The sequence below is a fragment of the Larus michahellis genome, chromosome Z (assembly GCF_964199755.1).
Source record: "Larus michahellis chromosome Z, bLarMic1.1, whole genome shotgun sequence".
Taxonomy (NCBI): domain Eukaryota; kingdom Metazoa; phylum Chordata; class Aves; order Charadriiformes; family Laridae; genus Larus; species Larus michahellis.
Window position 1 is genome coordinate 76,545,724 of NC_133930.1, and position 14,919 is coordinate 76,560,642.

At 38.7% G+C, this 14,919-nt stretch overlaps 1 protein-coding gene across 5 annotated transcripts in view; it reads right to left on the reverse strand.

The window, feature by feature from the left end:
* PTBP3 (polypyrimidine tract binding protein 3) overlaps nucleotides 1–14,919 on the reverse strand; it is a 47,062-nt gene that overhangs the window by 21,841 nt on the left and 10,302 nt on the right. For 4 of the 5 annotated variants that reach the window (XM_074570385.1, XM_074570387.1, XM_074570386.1 and 1 more), the window contains 3 exons: nucleotides 9,907–9,978; nucleotides 4,762–4,931; nucleotides 3,720–3,866 (listed from right to left, as the gene is read on the reverse strand). In XM_074570385.1, the coding sequence (XP_074426486.1) occupies nucleotides 3,720–3,866; nucleotides 4,762–4,931; nucleotides 9,907–9,931 (342 nt within the window). In that variant the 5' untranslated portion in view covers nucleotides 9,932–9,978. The remainder of the gene's footprint in view (nucleotides 1–3,719; nucleotides 3,867–4,761; nucleotides 4,932–9,906; nucleotides 9,979–14,919) is intronic. The other variant, XM_074570388.1, reaches the window with a different exon arrangement.

Below are 14,919 nucleotides of genomic sequence, written 5' to 3' on the forward strand. Positions count from 1 at the left end.
ACTTCCGAGAGCACTGTGGAGAGCCATTCCTTTCCAAATGTAGCACTATAACTTGAAGTCATGTCTCAGTAACACTATTTCCTTGGAAGACAGACTAAACATGGCACACGGTACAGATGTTACCTAGTTTCAGAAATGTGTTACCCTGCAAAATAGTCTGTACCTCAGGCCTGAGTGTAGACACTAGGTCAGTAGCCTAGTGTTCAGCTGCTCTACTAGGGTCTCTAAAACTTAAATAAAACTCAAATGTAAGAGTCATAAGTGAAAAAAAAAATATAAAAGTAGACAATGTTGGTTTTATAGAAAGAGAAATCAAGTGCCATGCACTGAGTTGAAAATACTCTGAGAAACAGATACAAGGAGTCTTATTTGCAAATATGAGTATAGTTTTCCTGAGGCTGTTACATACACTATATCCTTAAAAGTCTTGTTATTTTACCAATCCAGCAATCTTGGAAGAGGAGAGACAAATAATATTTATCAGATTGACAAACTTGCAAGATTTCAGTGACTTTTGTGTCAGCACAAATTAAAAATGATCACCAATTTTTGCCCCAATCGCTACTTGCAACATTCTTACAGAAAACAAAATCATGATACAAACATCACAGTATATAATTTATGTATCTAAATGGGAGGTCAACTGCAATTCATCCAGGAACCCAGAAATCCAAATGAATTTCAACTGCAATATGATGGTTTGTATACTTTGATCTTGCTGTGCAGAGTATTTCCTTGTTTAGAGATTAGGATTTAAATCACTCATCTGCAATGCTCAATTCATATTCTTAAGAATTCAAGTTTTAGTACCTCAAAAATACAACAAAGAAATTAATTCTGGTGTTTGGCATGAAGTTACACATAAAACTGACGTTTAATCAGTAAAAATATCCATTTTACTGGATCTAGGGTTCTTCTTAGAATAAAAAGTCAACAGAAAAAAAAATAACGCTATTAAGAATCGACTTGAACAACTTCAAGATGATGATTTTCTGTTCCTGAGTTTAGCAAAGCCTTGGAACAGTACCAACAACGCAAACATTACAAAAGCAGGTTACATGACCTCTCACAGTAACATCCGTATCTGATAAAGTAAAAAGCTTCAAAAGAGCTGCTTTTTGAGCAGAGAGTGGTTCATCATGTCAGCTGGGTTTGCTCTTCCACGTGTTCTTCAGATAGCATCTAAAGACCTGTGATTAGCAATTAACTTTCAAGAAAACACAAACATATAAAATTGAAGTAGTGTATTTTTGTGGTATTCTTGCTACTATATTATGAACACAGTAACAGGGGGGGAAAAAATCAGGACTAATCATTCAGAGAAAAGATTTGCTGGAGAAGACAGTAGTTTCTTCATATTCTGAAGCTATTGAGAGCTGTTACCTAATATTAAAACTTAGGAATGGAAAAAGTTCTTCCCAAACATACTGTAAGCAAGTATTTATACGTAGTGTAGAATGTAATAGCTGGGTCATCTACAGCAGGCTGCTAAGGACTGTTTCCAGTCAGGTTTTTAAGGTATCTGAGGATGGAGACTCCACAACCTCTCAGAGCAGCCCATTCCAATGTCCTGTACTGAGGAGCCCAGGACTGGACACAGCGTTCCAGATGTGTCTCTTCAGTAGAAGGGAAGGTCACCTCCCTCAGTCTGCCAGCAATGCTCTGCCTTCTGCAGCCCAGGAAATTGCTGACCTTCTTTGCTGCAAGGGCATGTGTGTTGGCCATCAGGACCCCCAGGTCCTTCTCTGCCAAGCTGCTTTCCAGCTGGTTGGCTCCAGTGTACCTGGGGTTACTCCTCCTCAGGTACAGGAGTTGGCATTTCTCTTTGTTGAACTTAATGAGGTTCCTTCTGTCAGTCCATTTCTCCAGCTTTTCAAGATTCCTCCAAATGGCAACACAACCATCTGGGATGTCAAATACTCCTCTCAGTTTTATATTGTCAGCAAACTTGCTGAGGATGTTCCCCATCCCATCATCCAGGGCGTTAATGAAGATTTTAAACAGTATTGGATACAGTAGCAATGGGTTTCCAGCTGGACTTCATGCCACCAGTCACAAGCATTTTAGCCTTTCAGATCACTTCACAGTCTACTTACCTAGACTGTATTTAATCAGTTCATCTAATGTGACATTATGGGAAACAGTGTTGAAAGTCTTACCAAAGTCAAGATAAACACCACCCACTGCTCTCCTCTCATCCACCAAACCAGTCATCTCACCATAGGTGGCTATCACATTGGTCAGGCATTACTTCCTTTTCAAAAACCCATGATGACTTTTCCCAGCCACCTTCTTGTCCTTAGAATGTTTGGAAATGGTTTCCAGGATTAGTTGCTCCATTACCCTCCCAGGGACTGAGGAAAGCTGATCAGCCAGTTGTTCCCTGGATCCTCCTTCTATTCATTCTTTAAGATAGGAGAGAGATTATCTTTCTCCTACTCTTCAGGAACCTCCTCCAATTGCCATGACCTTTCCAAGATCGTAAGAGTGGCCTTGCAGTGACATCAGCCATCTCTCTCAGCACTCGCAACAGCATCTCATAACGGCCACAGACTTTTGTTTATCCAGTTTGTTTAAGTGTTCCCCAACGAGATTCTTCTCTACTTCCTTCATCAAGACTTTCCCACAGTTCTCAGCTGCTTGGTATACCCAAGGGTAAGACTAAAGACTGAGGAGAAGGCATTCAGTACTTCAGCCTTTTCCATCTCCTTTGTCACCAGGGCTCCTGCTCCACTCAGCAGAAGACCCACATGTTCCCTAAATCTTCCTTCTGCTGCTGATACACTTTGAGGAGCCATTCTTACTGCTGTTCACATCCTTTGCCAGAGACAACTCCATGTGGGCTTTTACTTTCTGAACCACATATGCTGGATATTCCTCCTAGATCACCTGTCCATGATTCTACCTTTTCTATGCCTCTTTTTTATGTTTGAGTTCAGTCAGGAGCTCCTTGTTCATCCAAGCAATCCTCCTGACACCTTTACTTGATTTCCTGCTCATCAGGATGAACCATTCTTGAGCTTGAACTCCTCCACAGTTATTTTACAGACATTGAGAAGTCCCTGTCTGAAAGAAGTTACTGCTTAGATGACAACTAACAGAAATAATATCTATCAGAATTTGACGATTGGTGTAGTGGAAGGTAGTCTGTTTATTTAGCAGTGTTGTGATTTAACCCTGGTAGGCAGTTAAGTGCCACACAGCTGCTCGGTCACTTCCCCCCAGCAGGATGGAGGAGAGAATTGGAAGGGTAAAAATGAGAAAACTCATGGGTTGAGATACAGACAGTTTACTAGGTAAAGCAAAAGCTGCACATGCAAGCAAGGCAAAATAGGGAATTCCTTTAGTACTTGCCATTGGCAGGCAGGTGTTTCGCTAATTCCAGAAAAGTAGGGCTTCATCACAGTTAACAGCTACTTGGGAAGAAAAAGGCCATAACTCTGAATGTCCCACCTTCCTCCTTCTTCCCCCAGCTTTTATTACTGAGCACAACACCACACAGTGTGGGATATCCATTTGCTCTGTTGGAGTCAGCTGTCCCAGCTGTGTCCCCTCCCAACTTCTTGTGCACTCACACTGGCAGGACAGTGTGGTAAGCAGAAAAGTGATACTATGTAAGCGTCACAAGCTACTATGAAGAAAAATAACTTTATTCCACCCAAAACCAGTACAGAACTCATGTGCAATCCTATCCTGTTAAATTAAAATATTGTACTTACAGCCTGATTAGGTAGGTCACCAGTTTTAAGTTCTCTGTGACTGGAATACTGAATATAAACGGGCTGATGGCGGAGGTGAGGTGTAGTAGGAGTATAATAATCCATCATACTAACAGCAGCTTCTTCAGAAGCCATTTCCAAAAATGCCTGCAACCAATACATATGAGGTTTTAGTGTTGTTTTGTTTACAGGAGAGAACAAAGCATCAAAGCACCATTTATTACCAATTCCACTCTCACTAAAAATAGATCATATGAAAGTACAGTACTAATCTGCTCAGCATTAAAATGCATTTGTGTGTCCCTGTTTATGGGGATGTTTGATTTGATTTGTGGGTTTTCTTAAGAGGTTTTACATTCTAAGTACAGTAAGTCATTAAAGAAGGGGTGGAGTAAGTCTGGCATATGGGAAGCAATGCTGCTAAAAATACTACACCACTAATTAATTTATTAGATTCCTGAACATAAGCACTACTGCCTAGGTAGCAGATACACATACTGATTGAAAAAGTAGGAACAGGACACTAAACATCTATCAGTTTTTGTACTATATTAACCCAGCTCAGTGCTTTAGACAATTTTCAAATGAATGCCTGTTATTTTATAGAATTGCAGTGTTTATTAATGATGTGAACTACCCCGTCACATCTGAAAAGATTAAAAACCAAAAAACCCTAAGCAATTTATTTCACATTAAAAAATTAACATACATGTTAATTATTTAATCAGGCAGGTTATTTCAAGACACATGACAACATCAATAGGGACAATGTAGTTCTTTACCGTCTATATATTCTTACATAAGGTGTTTAGCAATATTATTAACAAGTTACTAAATCATTATCTAATCCAAAAGTATATTAAAAACTTAAAATAAATATCAAGACATCCTTTCACAGTTGAAAACATGAAAATCTTGAGCTCTCAATGAAATATTTAGGCATTGTTGTGATCATTTCAGCCAAATGCAATACCAAAAGGGTCATAACGTGAACTATATCTTCAGGCTTGCTCTTATAATTGAAACATTGACAATAACACACCTGACTTCTTCCTTTCAGCATCAAGAGGTTGGTTACTTTGCCAAAAGGGAGGCCTAATGAAATGACTTCTTCTTCAGTAACGCCGTTTGGAATTTGACGAACATGAAGGACACGTGAAGGGGAATGTGGTGATCCGTCTCTTTTACATGTCTTCTTTTTATCCTCGTTATCTAAAATATTTTAGGAAGGGGGATGTACAAGGAAACAAGACAAACATTACACATCAGAGACACCAAAAACTAAGGGAGATAAGTCAATGGCAGTTCTGAGACAGCAGTTTATCTACAGCTCTTTGAATCCTAAGAAAGGACAGTTGATATATAACCAAAGGACAGTTTAAGAAGATCCCTTCAGCTGTCCAAATCTCCCCTGCAAGAGGAGTATGTGGTGTGTTTGTTTTGCTTTGGGTATGCTTGTTTATTTTCTTACCTTTTTTTTTTTTTTTTTAAAAAAAAAAGCTCTTACACACAGAGAGGCCAATAACTTCTTCCCAAATGCCCGTGTAATGTATTTACAAAGTCTTAATTACACAGAAGAGGGGCGATTAGTAATTGGGAGGTAATACATTCTTTTTTTTTTATTACTAACTTAACTTCCTGCATGCTATGTTTGTTAATTAGATTCAGTTGCTACCTCAAATATTTTTTTATTTATTTTATTAAAGAAAGCCTGGTGTCCTACATGACTGTAAATTTTAAAAGGTCTTTGAAAAGGACAGACAACAGCAAGGCATTAAATCTGTACAGATTATATATCCTAAAGTCCTCCACTTTGACAAACTGCCTTTTTTTTTTTTTTTAATATATGCCTATGTGGATCCTGTAACAGGTAAGTGACCAATGGTTACGTTTCAAGGAGACAACTCTGAGTCCTTGAGAGCACTTTTAAGCAGAACACCACATCTGGAACAGGCATATTGTTCTAGAAGCTATCGCAATGGAGTAATAACTTAAAGTAGTAAAAATGAAATTCATTAGCCAAACTACAGATGCTATCAAGAGATTTTCCTAAAGCAAACTCATGAGACTTGATGAAAAAAATATCCTAAACTGAGAGGAAAGACAGCATATTTAATGGAAATTGTATTGAAGTCTAGCTGCATAGCATTTAAGTTAAAGGAAGAAACAACATCCTTTTTTTCCTTATGTGCCACAAACAGCTTCACTCCAACAAGTGAGATAGCCTTAACACCTCACATGTTACATTTAGCCTTCCACAGAAAACTACACAAGATTAGTAAAAAATAGCTGTATGATCTTCATAAGTAATTTCAGATTTTGCTGTAGGTTTTGAGTACAGTCTAAGGCTGAGATGCCGTTCACACGAGTCATCCATTATAAGGATCTTTATAGAGTTGTGGGGTTTCTTTAAGTGGAAGCCTGGAAAACTCCAATTTAGAAGATCTAAGTCCCAACCATGGCACACTCATAAGCCAAGTTATCTTAATTCCCCCACCTGCAAAACAGAAAAGTCTGTTATGCATTGATTTTTCCATCAAGAAATTTTAAACGGCATTATGTGCTCTGTGACCATTCTGAAAAATGTGAATATGTGACACGCTTTAAGACAAACAGAAATACATTAAATGCACATCAGTACCAAGCCACAACAGGATACAATACTATTAAAGCCTAACAACCCATCCTATTTTGTTAAATCTACTTTTCAGATTCAAAACGGACAAGATGTCCTTGACTTTACTAAGTCAAGGCTGCTTGACTAAAGAAAGCAAGAAATGAAACCTAACAGGAATTTTGCCTTTAGTTTAAGATGAGAGACTCTCACAGAAGCAATACCTTTGGGTTCTGACTCATTATCAGAGGTGACAAGATGGAGCTAAGTGGCAAGCATGGCTTTTTCTCTCTGCATCTTCACTGAGTGTTACAGGAATTTGCAGGTCACACATTCAGCCAAAAAGGACAATGCTTACCAGAACAGTTTCGGCTTGTTTTCCGTAGCTACCCACGGAACCCATAACCAATATGTTAGCTTTAGTTGATCTAATGTCTGATTAGATCAGATGACTTCTGAACAGCAAGCAACACCTGACCTAAAAATGCTATTACAGTGCTTCTGTTCCTGTTGCAATTAGCTGAAGTTCCACAAAACTTAATATGTCACTAAATCAGCAATAAACGCTAACACTCATTCCATACCAAGTATAAAGCCTTCAGCATTTTTTAAATCATGCTTCATTCTCCAGCTATTGTTTGATACTAATTTTGATGCAGAGTGATAACAATGTGGGTTTTCTGGCATCTAAATTTCAAAACTGATGCAATGATTCCTTAACGGATGCCCAAGGCAATCACATCTTCCAAATTTTACACCCAATTGGGTGAAAGCAAAAAATTCTTTCAGACAAAGGTAAGAGAAGTCTATGAATAAATTGAAGTTTGGGGCCTGGTGGTACAAAATACAAGTTCATTACAATCATGATTCATGACTGGTACAAATATACTTTCCAAGTGACCAGCCTCAGATCAAGAAACTCAAAATGTGTTTTAGATATGTGACCCACCAGATGAAAAAACTGCTGCAGGTGAAGCAGTTGTATTAGGTAAAGCGCATCATCTCAATAGAGATTATATAAAATGCAAAATGAGGCATAGAGTGATCAATGAGAATTAGAGGGTTTTTTGGGTTTATTAGGAGACAAACACATCTATCTTTTTTTAAAGTTTAATACGATTTAGACACCCTGGACATCACTATGAGGATCAGTGGTTGCACTGGCAATTAACAAAAGCCACTTGAATTCAATACAAATTTGTATTCCTTGCCAGATGGTTTATTCTCACAAAAATACCATCTACACAGGCCTGAAATATATTTCAGCTATCAAATTACTGAGTTATAAGGTAATGCTGTTTCAAGCCAAGCAGAAGCCCCTAGACATCACACTGAATCAACTAGCAGAAGTATGAGCAATTTGACATGTGCAAATCAAAGAAATCAAACCGAAAAATCTTTGAGTTAGTTCTTCAGACTATTCCTTCTTCATATTGGAAATATAGCAAGCAAGTCTTACTTAGATGCATATCATCTGCTATGTCTCTTGCCCCATTATAAAATCAACTATTTGAAAACCACTGCTGACAGGCAACTGTCTATTTCACAAGTTACTTAATTTATGTTACTTAAAGTTAAGTTATGTACCCATGGGACATTAATATGTCAAGCCCACCTAAGCTGGAAGTACCTTTAAAGGAAGCACTCCCAGCTTTGTCTCACTTTCAACTTTTTGTCTGATCTAAAACTACAGGTAACCAAATACATTTTCTGCATGTTTCTCAACACCTGGAGTAGGACAGAGCATAAATTTCTTTGGATGATAGTACTAGTTTAACAGAAGAAACACATGGTGGTGGCTTCACACTGACCCATCACATTGCTTAAATAGACCCGGTTTCCTTACCCTGCATATATCTATCCAATTTCCTACCATCTCCCAAAAAACCCACTCTGGTGAAGAACAATCTGTGCAGATACGTAGTAAACCAGATCAAGAAAACATCTGTCCAAGAAAAAAAAAATTATCATTTTTCCTACTTCTTCCCTTGCAGTAACACTACCATTCATCTCAACCCATGGAAAGATTGTCTGGGGTTACGAACTGGCAGGAAAATATCTGAAAACAAGTCATGGGACTGTCTGTGCTGCTGGTCAAGAAGTCCTGGAAGTAGAGTGGAAAGCAGGAATAAGAACACCCAAGAGAATCAGCTTAACTATCACAAATCCACATAATATGCCCTATATTCCACCAAGCTGAGACTGGTACAGGAGTCTAGTTGGAGGTCAGTAACAAATGGTGGGTGTTCCCCAGGGGTCAGTACTGGGTCCAGTCCTCTTCAATATATTCATCAATGACCTGGATGAGGGGATAGAGTGCACCCTCAGCAAGTTTGCTAATGACACAAAGCTGGGAGGGGTGGCTGACACACTGGAAGGCTGTGCTGCCATTCAGTGAGATCTGGACAGGCTGAAGAGTTGGGCAGAGATAAACCTTATGAAATTCAATAAGGGCAAGTGTAGGGTGCTGCACCTGGGGAGGAATAACCCCATGCACCAGGACAGGTTGGGGGCTGACCTGCTGGAGAGCAGCTCCTGTGGAAAGAGACCTGGGAGTCGTGGTGGACAACAGGATGACCATGAGCCAGCAACGTGCCCTCGTGGCCAAGAAAGCCAATGGCATCCTGGGGTGCATCAAGAAGAGTGTGGCCAGCAGGTCAAGGGAGGTCATCCTCCCCCTCTACTCTGCCCTGGTGAGGCCACATCTGGAGTACTGTGTCCAGTTCTGGGCTCCCCGGTTCAAAGGGGACAGGGAACTGCTGGAGAGGGTGCAGCAAAGGGCTACCAAGATGATTCGGGGACTGGAACACCTCTCTTAGGAAGAAAGACTGAGGGATTTGGGTCTCTTCAGTCTGGAAAAAAGACGGCTGAGGGGTGGATCTTATAAACATTTATAAATACTTAAAGGGTGGGTGTCAGGAGGATGGGGCCAGGCTCTTTTCAGTGGTGCCCGGGGACAGGACAAGAGGTAAAGGGCACAAACTTGAGCATAGGAAGTTCCACCTAAACATGAGGAGGAACTTCTTTCCTTTGAGGGTGGCAGAGCCCTGGCACAGGCTGCCCAGAGAGGTGGTGGAGTCTCCGTCTCTGGAGACATTCAAACCCGCCTGGATGCGTTCCCATGCAACCTGCTCTGGGTGACCCTGCTCTGGCAGGGGGGTTGGACTACACGATCTCCAGATGTCACTTCCAACCCCTATCGTTCTGTCATTCTGTGATATTCATCTTCTGTCTCTGTAATCCTGACAGATGTGAAATACTTCAAAACAAATTCCTTTCAAATGCACAACTACAGGAAAATTGAGTAGGCACTTGAGATTCCGTACAGAAGGCCACTCGCTTGGTCATGGTTATAGAAAAGAGATATTTTTTGCCCATTTCAAGCAGTCAGTTTTGGAGGTCCTCAATACTATCATTGAATTGGATAGACTCGAGTGGCTCTACTGTTGGAGTCAGATTACGGTTTAGGCTTAGTAAGGCTAATGGTGACAATAAAGAACTAAAAAATACCTTTACAGAGAAAAAACACACTGTTGAAGAAGAACTGTGATAAAAATCTTTTTTTACATATACCTGTAGCTGGAGTAGTATCACTCATGGTAAAAGGTCTGTTACTGACACCAGAAGACAGTTGTCAGGCCCACGCTAAAAAATAAAAGACAAGATTACTAGTAAAATCTGTTAGAGAGAAAGAGCTTGATATAAAAGCACAACAGCTTCTGTAATTTTTTCTTCCCAAGAACAGCCCCTTTTTATACACATTATCTACTATTGCCGTGAACTTATTTTTCAGGAAAAAAATTGCCAACCACGCCACTTTTCATTCTGTCTCTGCTCTAAGGATACTGATGATCTGAGGCTCCAATTACTAACAGAGAAGAGTCTAAGCACTACAGGTTGTTATAAAAAAAAAAAATCAGTCTCTAGCTGCCACTTTACGACTGCTCTAATATGCCAGCCAAGCATCAGCTTGAAAATGACAACAAGGAACAAGGTACCACAACACCTCTGAAAGACAGTTAAGGTTCCTGAAACTTTCACCACACTCTTCCATAAAGCATTTTCATGAAAAAGTTGAGACTAAGCGAGTGGTTCTACAAGATGGAATAAGCTGATCTAAACAGCTCCTCACCACTGTCATTGCCCTTGCCCCACTATTCCCACCTGCTTGTGGTCATCGGCTGTTTATCTTGCACCAGCACTGCTGCCCAAGAGATTTTCCATGAGAGAACTCAATCCTCCAAACTGCCAGCACTCCATGCTGAGTTAGGTTAGTTATGGTTAGTTTATCAGCTGAAAGAGGGGTTGAAAAGTGCCAGGATCCAGTCTGAAGAAAAGGGTAGGAATACATGAAGAGGAGACAGGACTAAGAAAGCACCCCTTTGGCAGCAGCACGCCATCATATTGGCTTATATCCTTTAAGCTGTCTGTGCTTTAAATGGGCAGTTTTGTTCTTTTCATGCTTACAATTAACCATGTGTTCCTGCTGCTTCCCCAGTGTTGGGATGGTCATTGGCAACAGAAGGATTTTTTCAGCAAAATTTAGCTGCTTGTGAAACAGCACAGGTGTTAGTGTGGGATGGAAGAAAACATGACTGTGCTCATTCCTTTCTGGCAGGAGTACAGACATTACTGTTAGCCATGACACTACATCTTAACAGTATGTTTAAATGCAACATTTAATTGTGGTAAACACTACGAGAAATTATTTTTACATTAAAAAAATAAAAAAATATAGAAAACATTCTAAAGAAATTCGAATTCTAATTCTTTTTAATTGCCACCAATTCTACTCTATGTCCGAGGTCATATCTTATTAATACAAGAATTACCAATTGTATCTCACATGCTTTAATAACCACTCCCCTCCATTCAAAAAGTCAGAGAAACTACAAGCTATAGTGACAAACTGATAACTTTAAAGCATTTGAAACTAAGGAGACATCTTAAAGGTGCAAGGAGGCAAAGAAGAATCCAGTTCTTACACGTTTTCAGGTCATCGATAATGGCAAACATCCACAACAGCAATTTCTGCATCCATAGCTACCTGTCAAAGCAGGTCACCATCTCCCTTCCCACAGCTTAATAGATGCTCTAAAAATATAAGACACACCCATTATATGAAAGTTCTGAAGTACAATTCTAATGCTAAACCAACTCCCTCTCTTTGGGATGCAACACATGTGAGGCACAGAACTCCAGACTTTGACTAAAAATCAAGTTATAAGCATCAAACTCAAAACAACAAGTCCTCTAATTTTATACATAGAGAGGGGGGAAAAAAATGTAGCTCTGGCAATTAAAGCCCTGAAGTCAGGTTTTAAGCACTTTCAACATTTTCTGTGTAGTGAGTTTCATTATTGCCACTTAATACTCATGTTTACCCCTCACAATAGTAGCAGAAACCAGAAACCCAGATACTTGTTATTGAAAGAACTCAAGTTATATTTAACTGAACAATTTTTCTACTATTAACAGTAACTCACCATCTACATTAAAAGAAAAAGTGAAAATGTAAGAGTGACCTGAACATTCTTTCTCCACTTTCCACATATGCTAAGAATTTTATTCTTCCCTTCTCCCTAAAATAAAAACGCAGCTACACATATGCCAGATATAAATACCATGAGTTTTCATTAAGCAGCAAGGTTAGGAAGAAGGCAGGAGTCGTTTTGTCTGCTGGACTCACCACAAGCCTTTGTCTAGGAATATGCAAGGGCCCAGTAACAAAAAGTACTTCTTAAGTTGAGAGCTACTCAATCATTATCTGAATTAAGTACGAATTTTTTTTGTATAACTATAATACTGTGTGTTTTCTCTCTATTCTAGAGACAGTTTGCGTATGTCTTCACCATACAATTTGGCTACTTGTTAAAATATTTTCCTAAGAAGGCTCAACTTCCAATGTGCCTATACTCTTTCCATGCTTCACCTACTTTTTATGCATTTATATGTCACTTCAGGCAAAGCTTGTGAGTAATCCCAGAACTGGACTGGTCTTTATCAAAAGAAGCAATCAAAAATCAAGACCAAATTGTTGTTGAAAAGAGATCTCCTAATGCTAACTCAGTTTGGTTCATGTACATTCAACAGATTTGAAAGTTGCTCTGTTTAAATAAGAAGTATTTAAGAATTAAAGTATTTGGTCACTTTCTTAGCATTCTAGTTCCTATGTAAACTGAAAATATGAGAATGCACATATTATGTCAGTCCAAAAAAACCTAACACTTCTAACAGGTGATGCCCAGGTAAAACTTTAAGAAGAAAAAGTATGTGATAATATTTTCTCAAAATATTCTTCCAGAACCACAGAAACATACATGCACACAAACACAAGTTAACTGAAGGAGAAAAAGCCACATGATACACATCTGAAAGCAAGAATAAATATTAGAGATATGAACAACATGTTAAACACTTAAGTAAATGTGTTAATATAGTGTATCATTCACAGTAATGACTTATACCACACAACGAAAATTAACACCTAAGTCAAGGAAGAAATATAAATGACATTTGTCTTTAAAACAATTTATCTGTGGACAGGAAAAAAAAAAGATGATTTAAACTAGACGTTTTAAAACATCCATTTTGAATGTCAATCACACTTTCCCTTTAGGAGGAGACTAATACAAATAATCAAATAACATATGCTTAGAGCAGAATTCACTGCAGAATTCACAGACTTCTAGACTGCCTTCACAAACCTTACGGAAGTTAGTCTACGGAAAAAGCTTATATTAATGTATGAGCCAAGCTCCAAGTAACAGACTTTTATAATTCTGGGACATGCATTCCTTAGGCATTCCTTATTAGTTTTGACCTTGTGAAACAGATTGCAGGACTAGAAGATGCAGGAATACACACAAGGTCAAAAAATGTTTACAGACAAGGTTTTGTCTACTCACACAATACATGCATATTTATCTCATTATTTTCATAAAATGTAATTTCAAGCCTGCAATAATTTTAAGTGATCATTTTAACAAATGCGAAGTTGTTTTTCACTGTATGATATGTAGGAAAACCACACTTCTTGCCTCCCCAGAATACCAACACAATCTTCAAAATATTTACCAAGAACAGAATTTTAAAAAGGCAGATGGTATCACATGGGCTCAGAGCAAACTGGTAATGGAGCTTCACAAAACATTTCATAAAACACAGATTTCAGAGTTCTATGGTATCAGGGTTTAGGTCAGGACAGACTAAATGCATTAATTAGCATGCAATAACTGTTTTAATTACTCCCTCTGTGAAAGAGTGGTTATTAATGCAAAGAACACTACAAAGTGTGGAGTTCTACAGAACATTACAGAAAAGTGCTTTTCGCTACGTCCCCCTTTCTTGTTGAAAGGAGCACTGTGTACCAGAAGGTCAGACTTATGGGCCTGCAACATCACCCTAATTACTTCTGGGATGTCTGCTCAGTAGGCCAAGGCACATTCCACCACTACTCAACACCTCAGGAGCACACATCCATCTGGCAGTAAGTAGTAGGAAGTTACTCACATCTTAATTTAACACCTTCTGCAACAGCTTCCAGATCTTTATACACAAGACTGTAACAGCCACGGTTAAGATTACAAGCGCTCCCAGCCACATGACAGCGGGGAGAGCAAGGAGGTAGAATAAAGCATTAGCATTTGGACTCCAACCAGAGAATATACCTTAACCATACAGGTTGTTCTCCCCTCCCCAACAGGTTGCATTTATATAATAAAACAAGTGTATTCCGTGCACTTCAGTATTTCCGTTTTAAGAATAATTTATTAGTAAACGTGACTTTGGAGAATTTAATAATTTGCACAAGACTCCAGGAAGGACAGATATATTACCAAAAGCCTTTTCCATACTTCTTATTTACACAACACTTTGCACACTAATTTAATTTGGCTTTCAATAAAACTGAATAGATTCATTTGAAAAGAATTAATCTGAAGGTTTAGTAACTTTTAGCTTGCATGTTCCTGTTGTTTCCTTTCCAGCGTACTAACATAGCCTATTCATACCTAAAGCAACTAAAACATCACTTCTTTAAAAGTTATTTTCTGAAATGTATTGCAGTGCATTCCTGTTTAGAGAGAACACCACCTTTATTATTGCAGTAAACCCAAAATGTTTCTGGTTTGTACACTAGGAAAACTCTTAAATGAGCATCACCAATATCAAAGGCATTTGCCTGCCCCTAAACATACTACAGGCTGTGAATAAGCATAGTAAAATGTAAGGTCCAACTATTGCTTGACTAAGTTTGCACTACTAAATGTGAGAGTGAGCAAGAGAAGTGAAAATTGCAAATTACACGATTTCCACATTGAAGTTTACACTCTAATGAGGACATGGTATAGAACCGGATTACAATCTACTGTATCACAGGAGTTCACAGCGGAAGTTGGCATGAGCCAAATGTAGGTATCAGTCTAACAGTTTGCTTTTCACTTAAGCCGAACAATAACCTGACACTTCACAGACTTTTATGACTACATTTCTCTTATTACTAAAGATAAAAAAAAAATCAGTAATGTTAAGTCTACATCTGGATGCACAGACATGTTTATACTTCCAGCTGTGACATTTAAGACT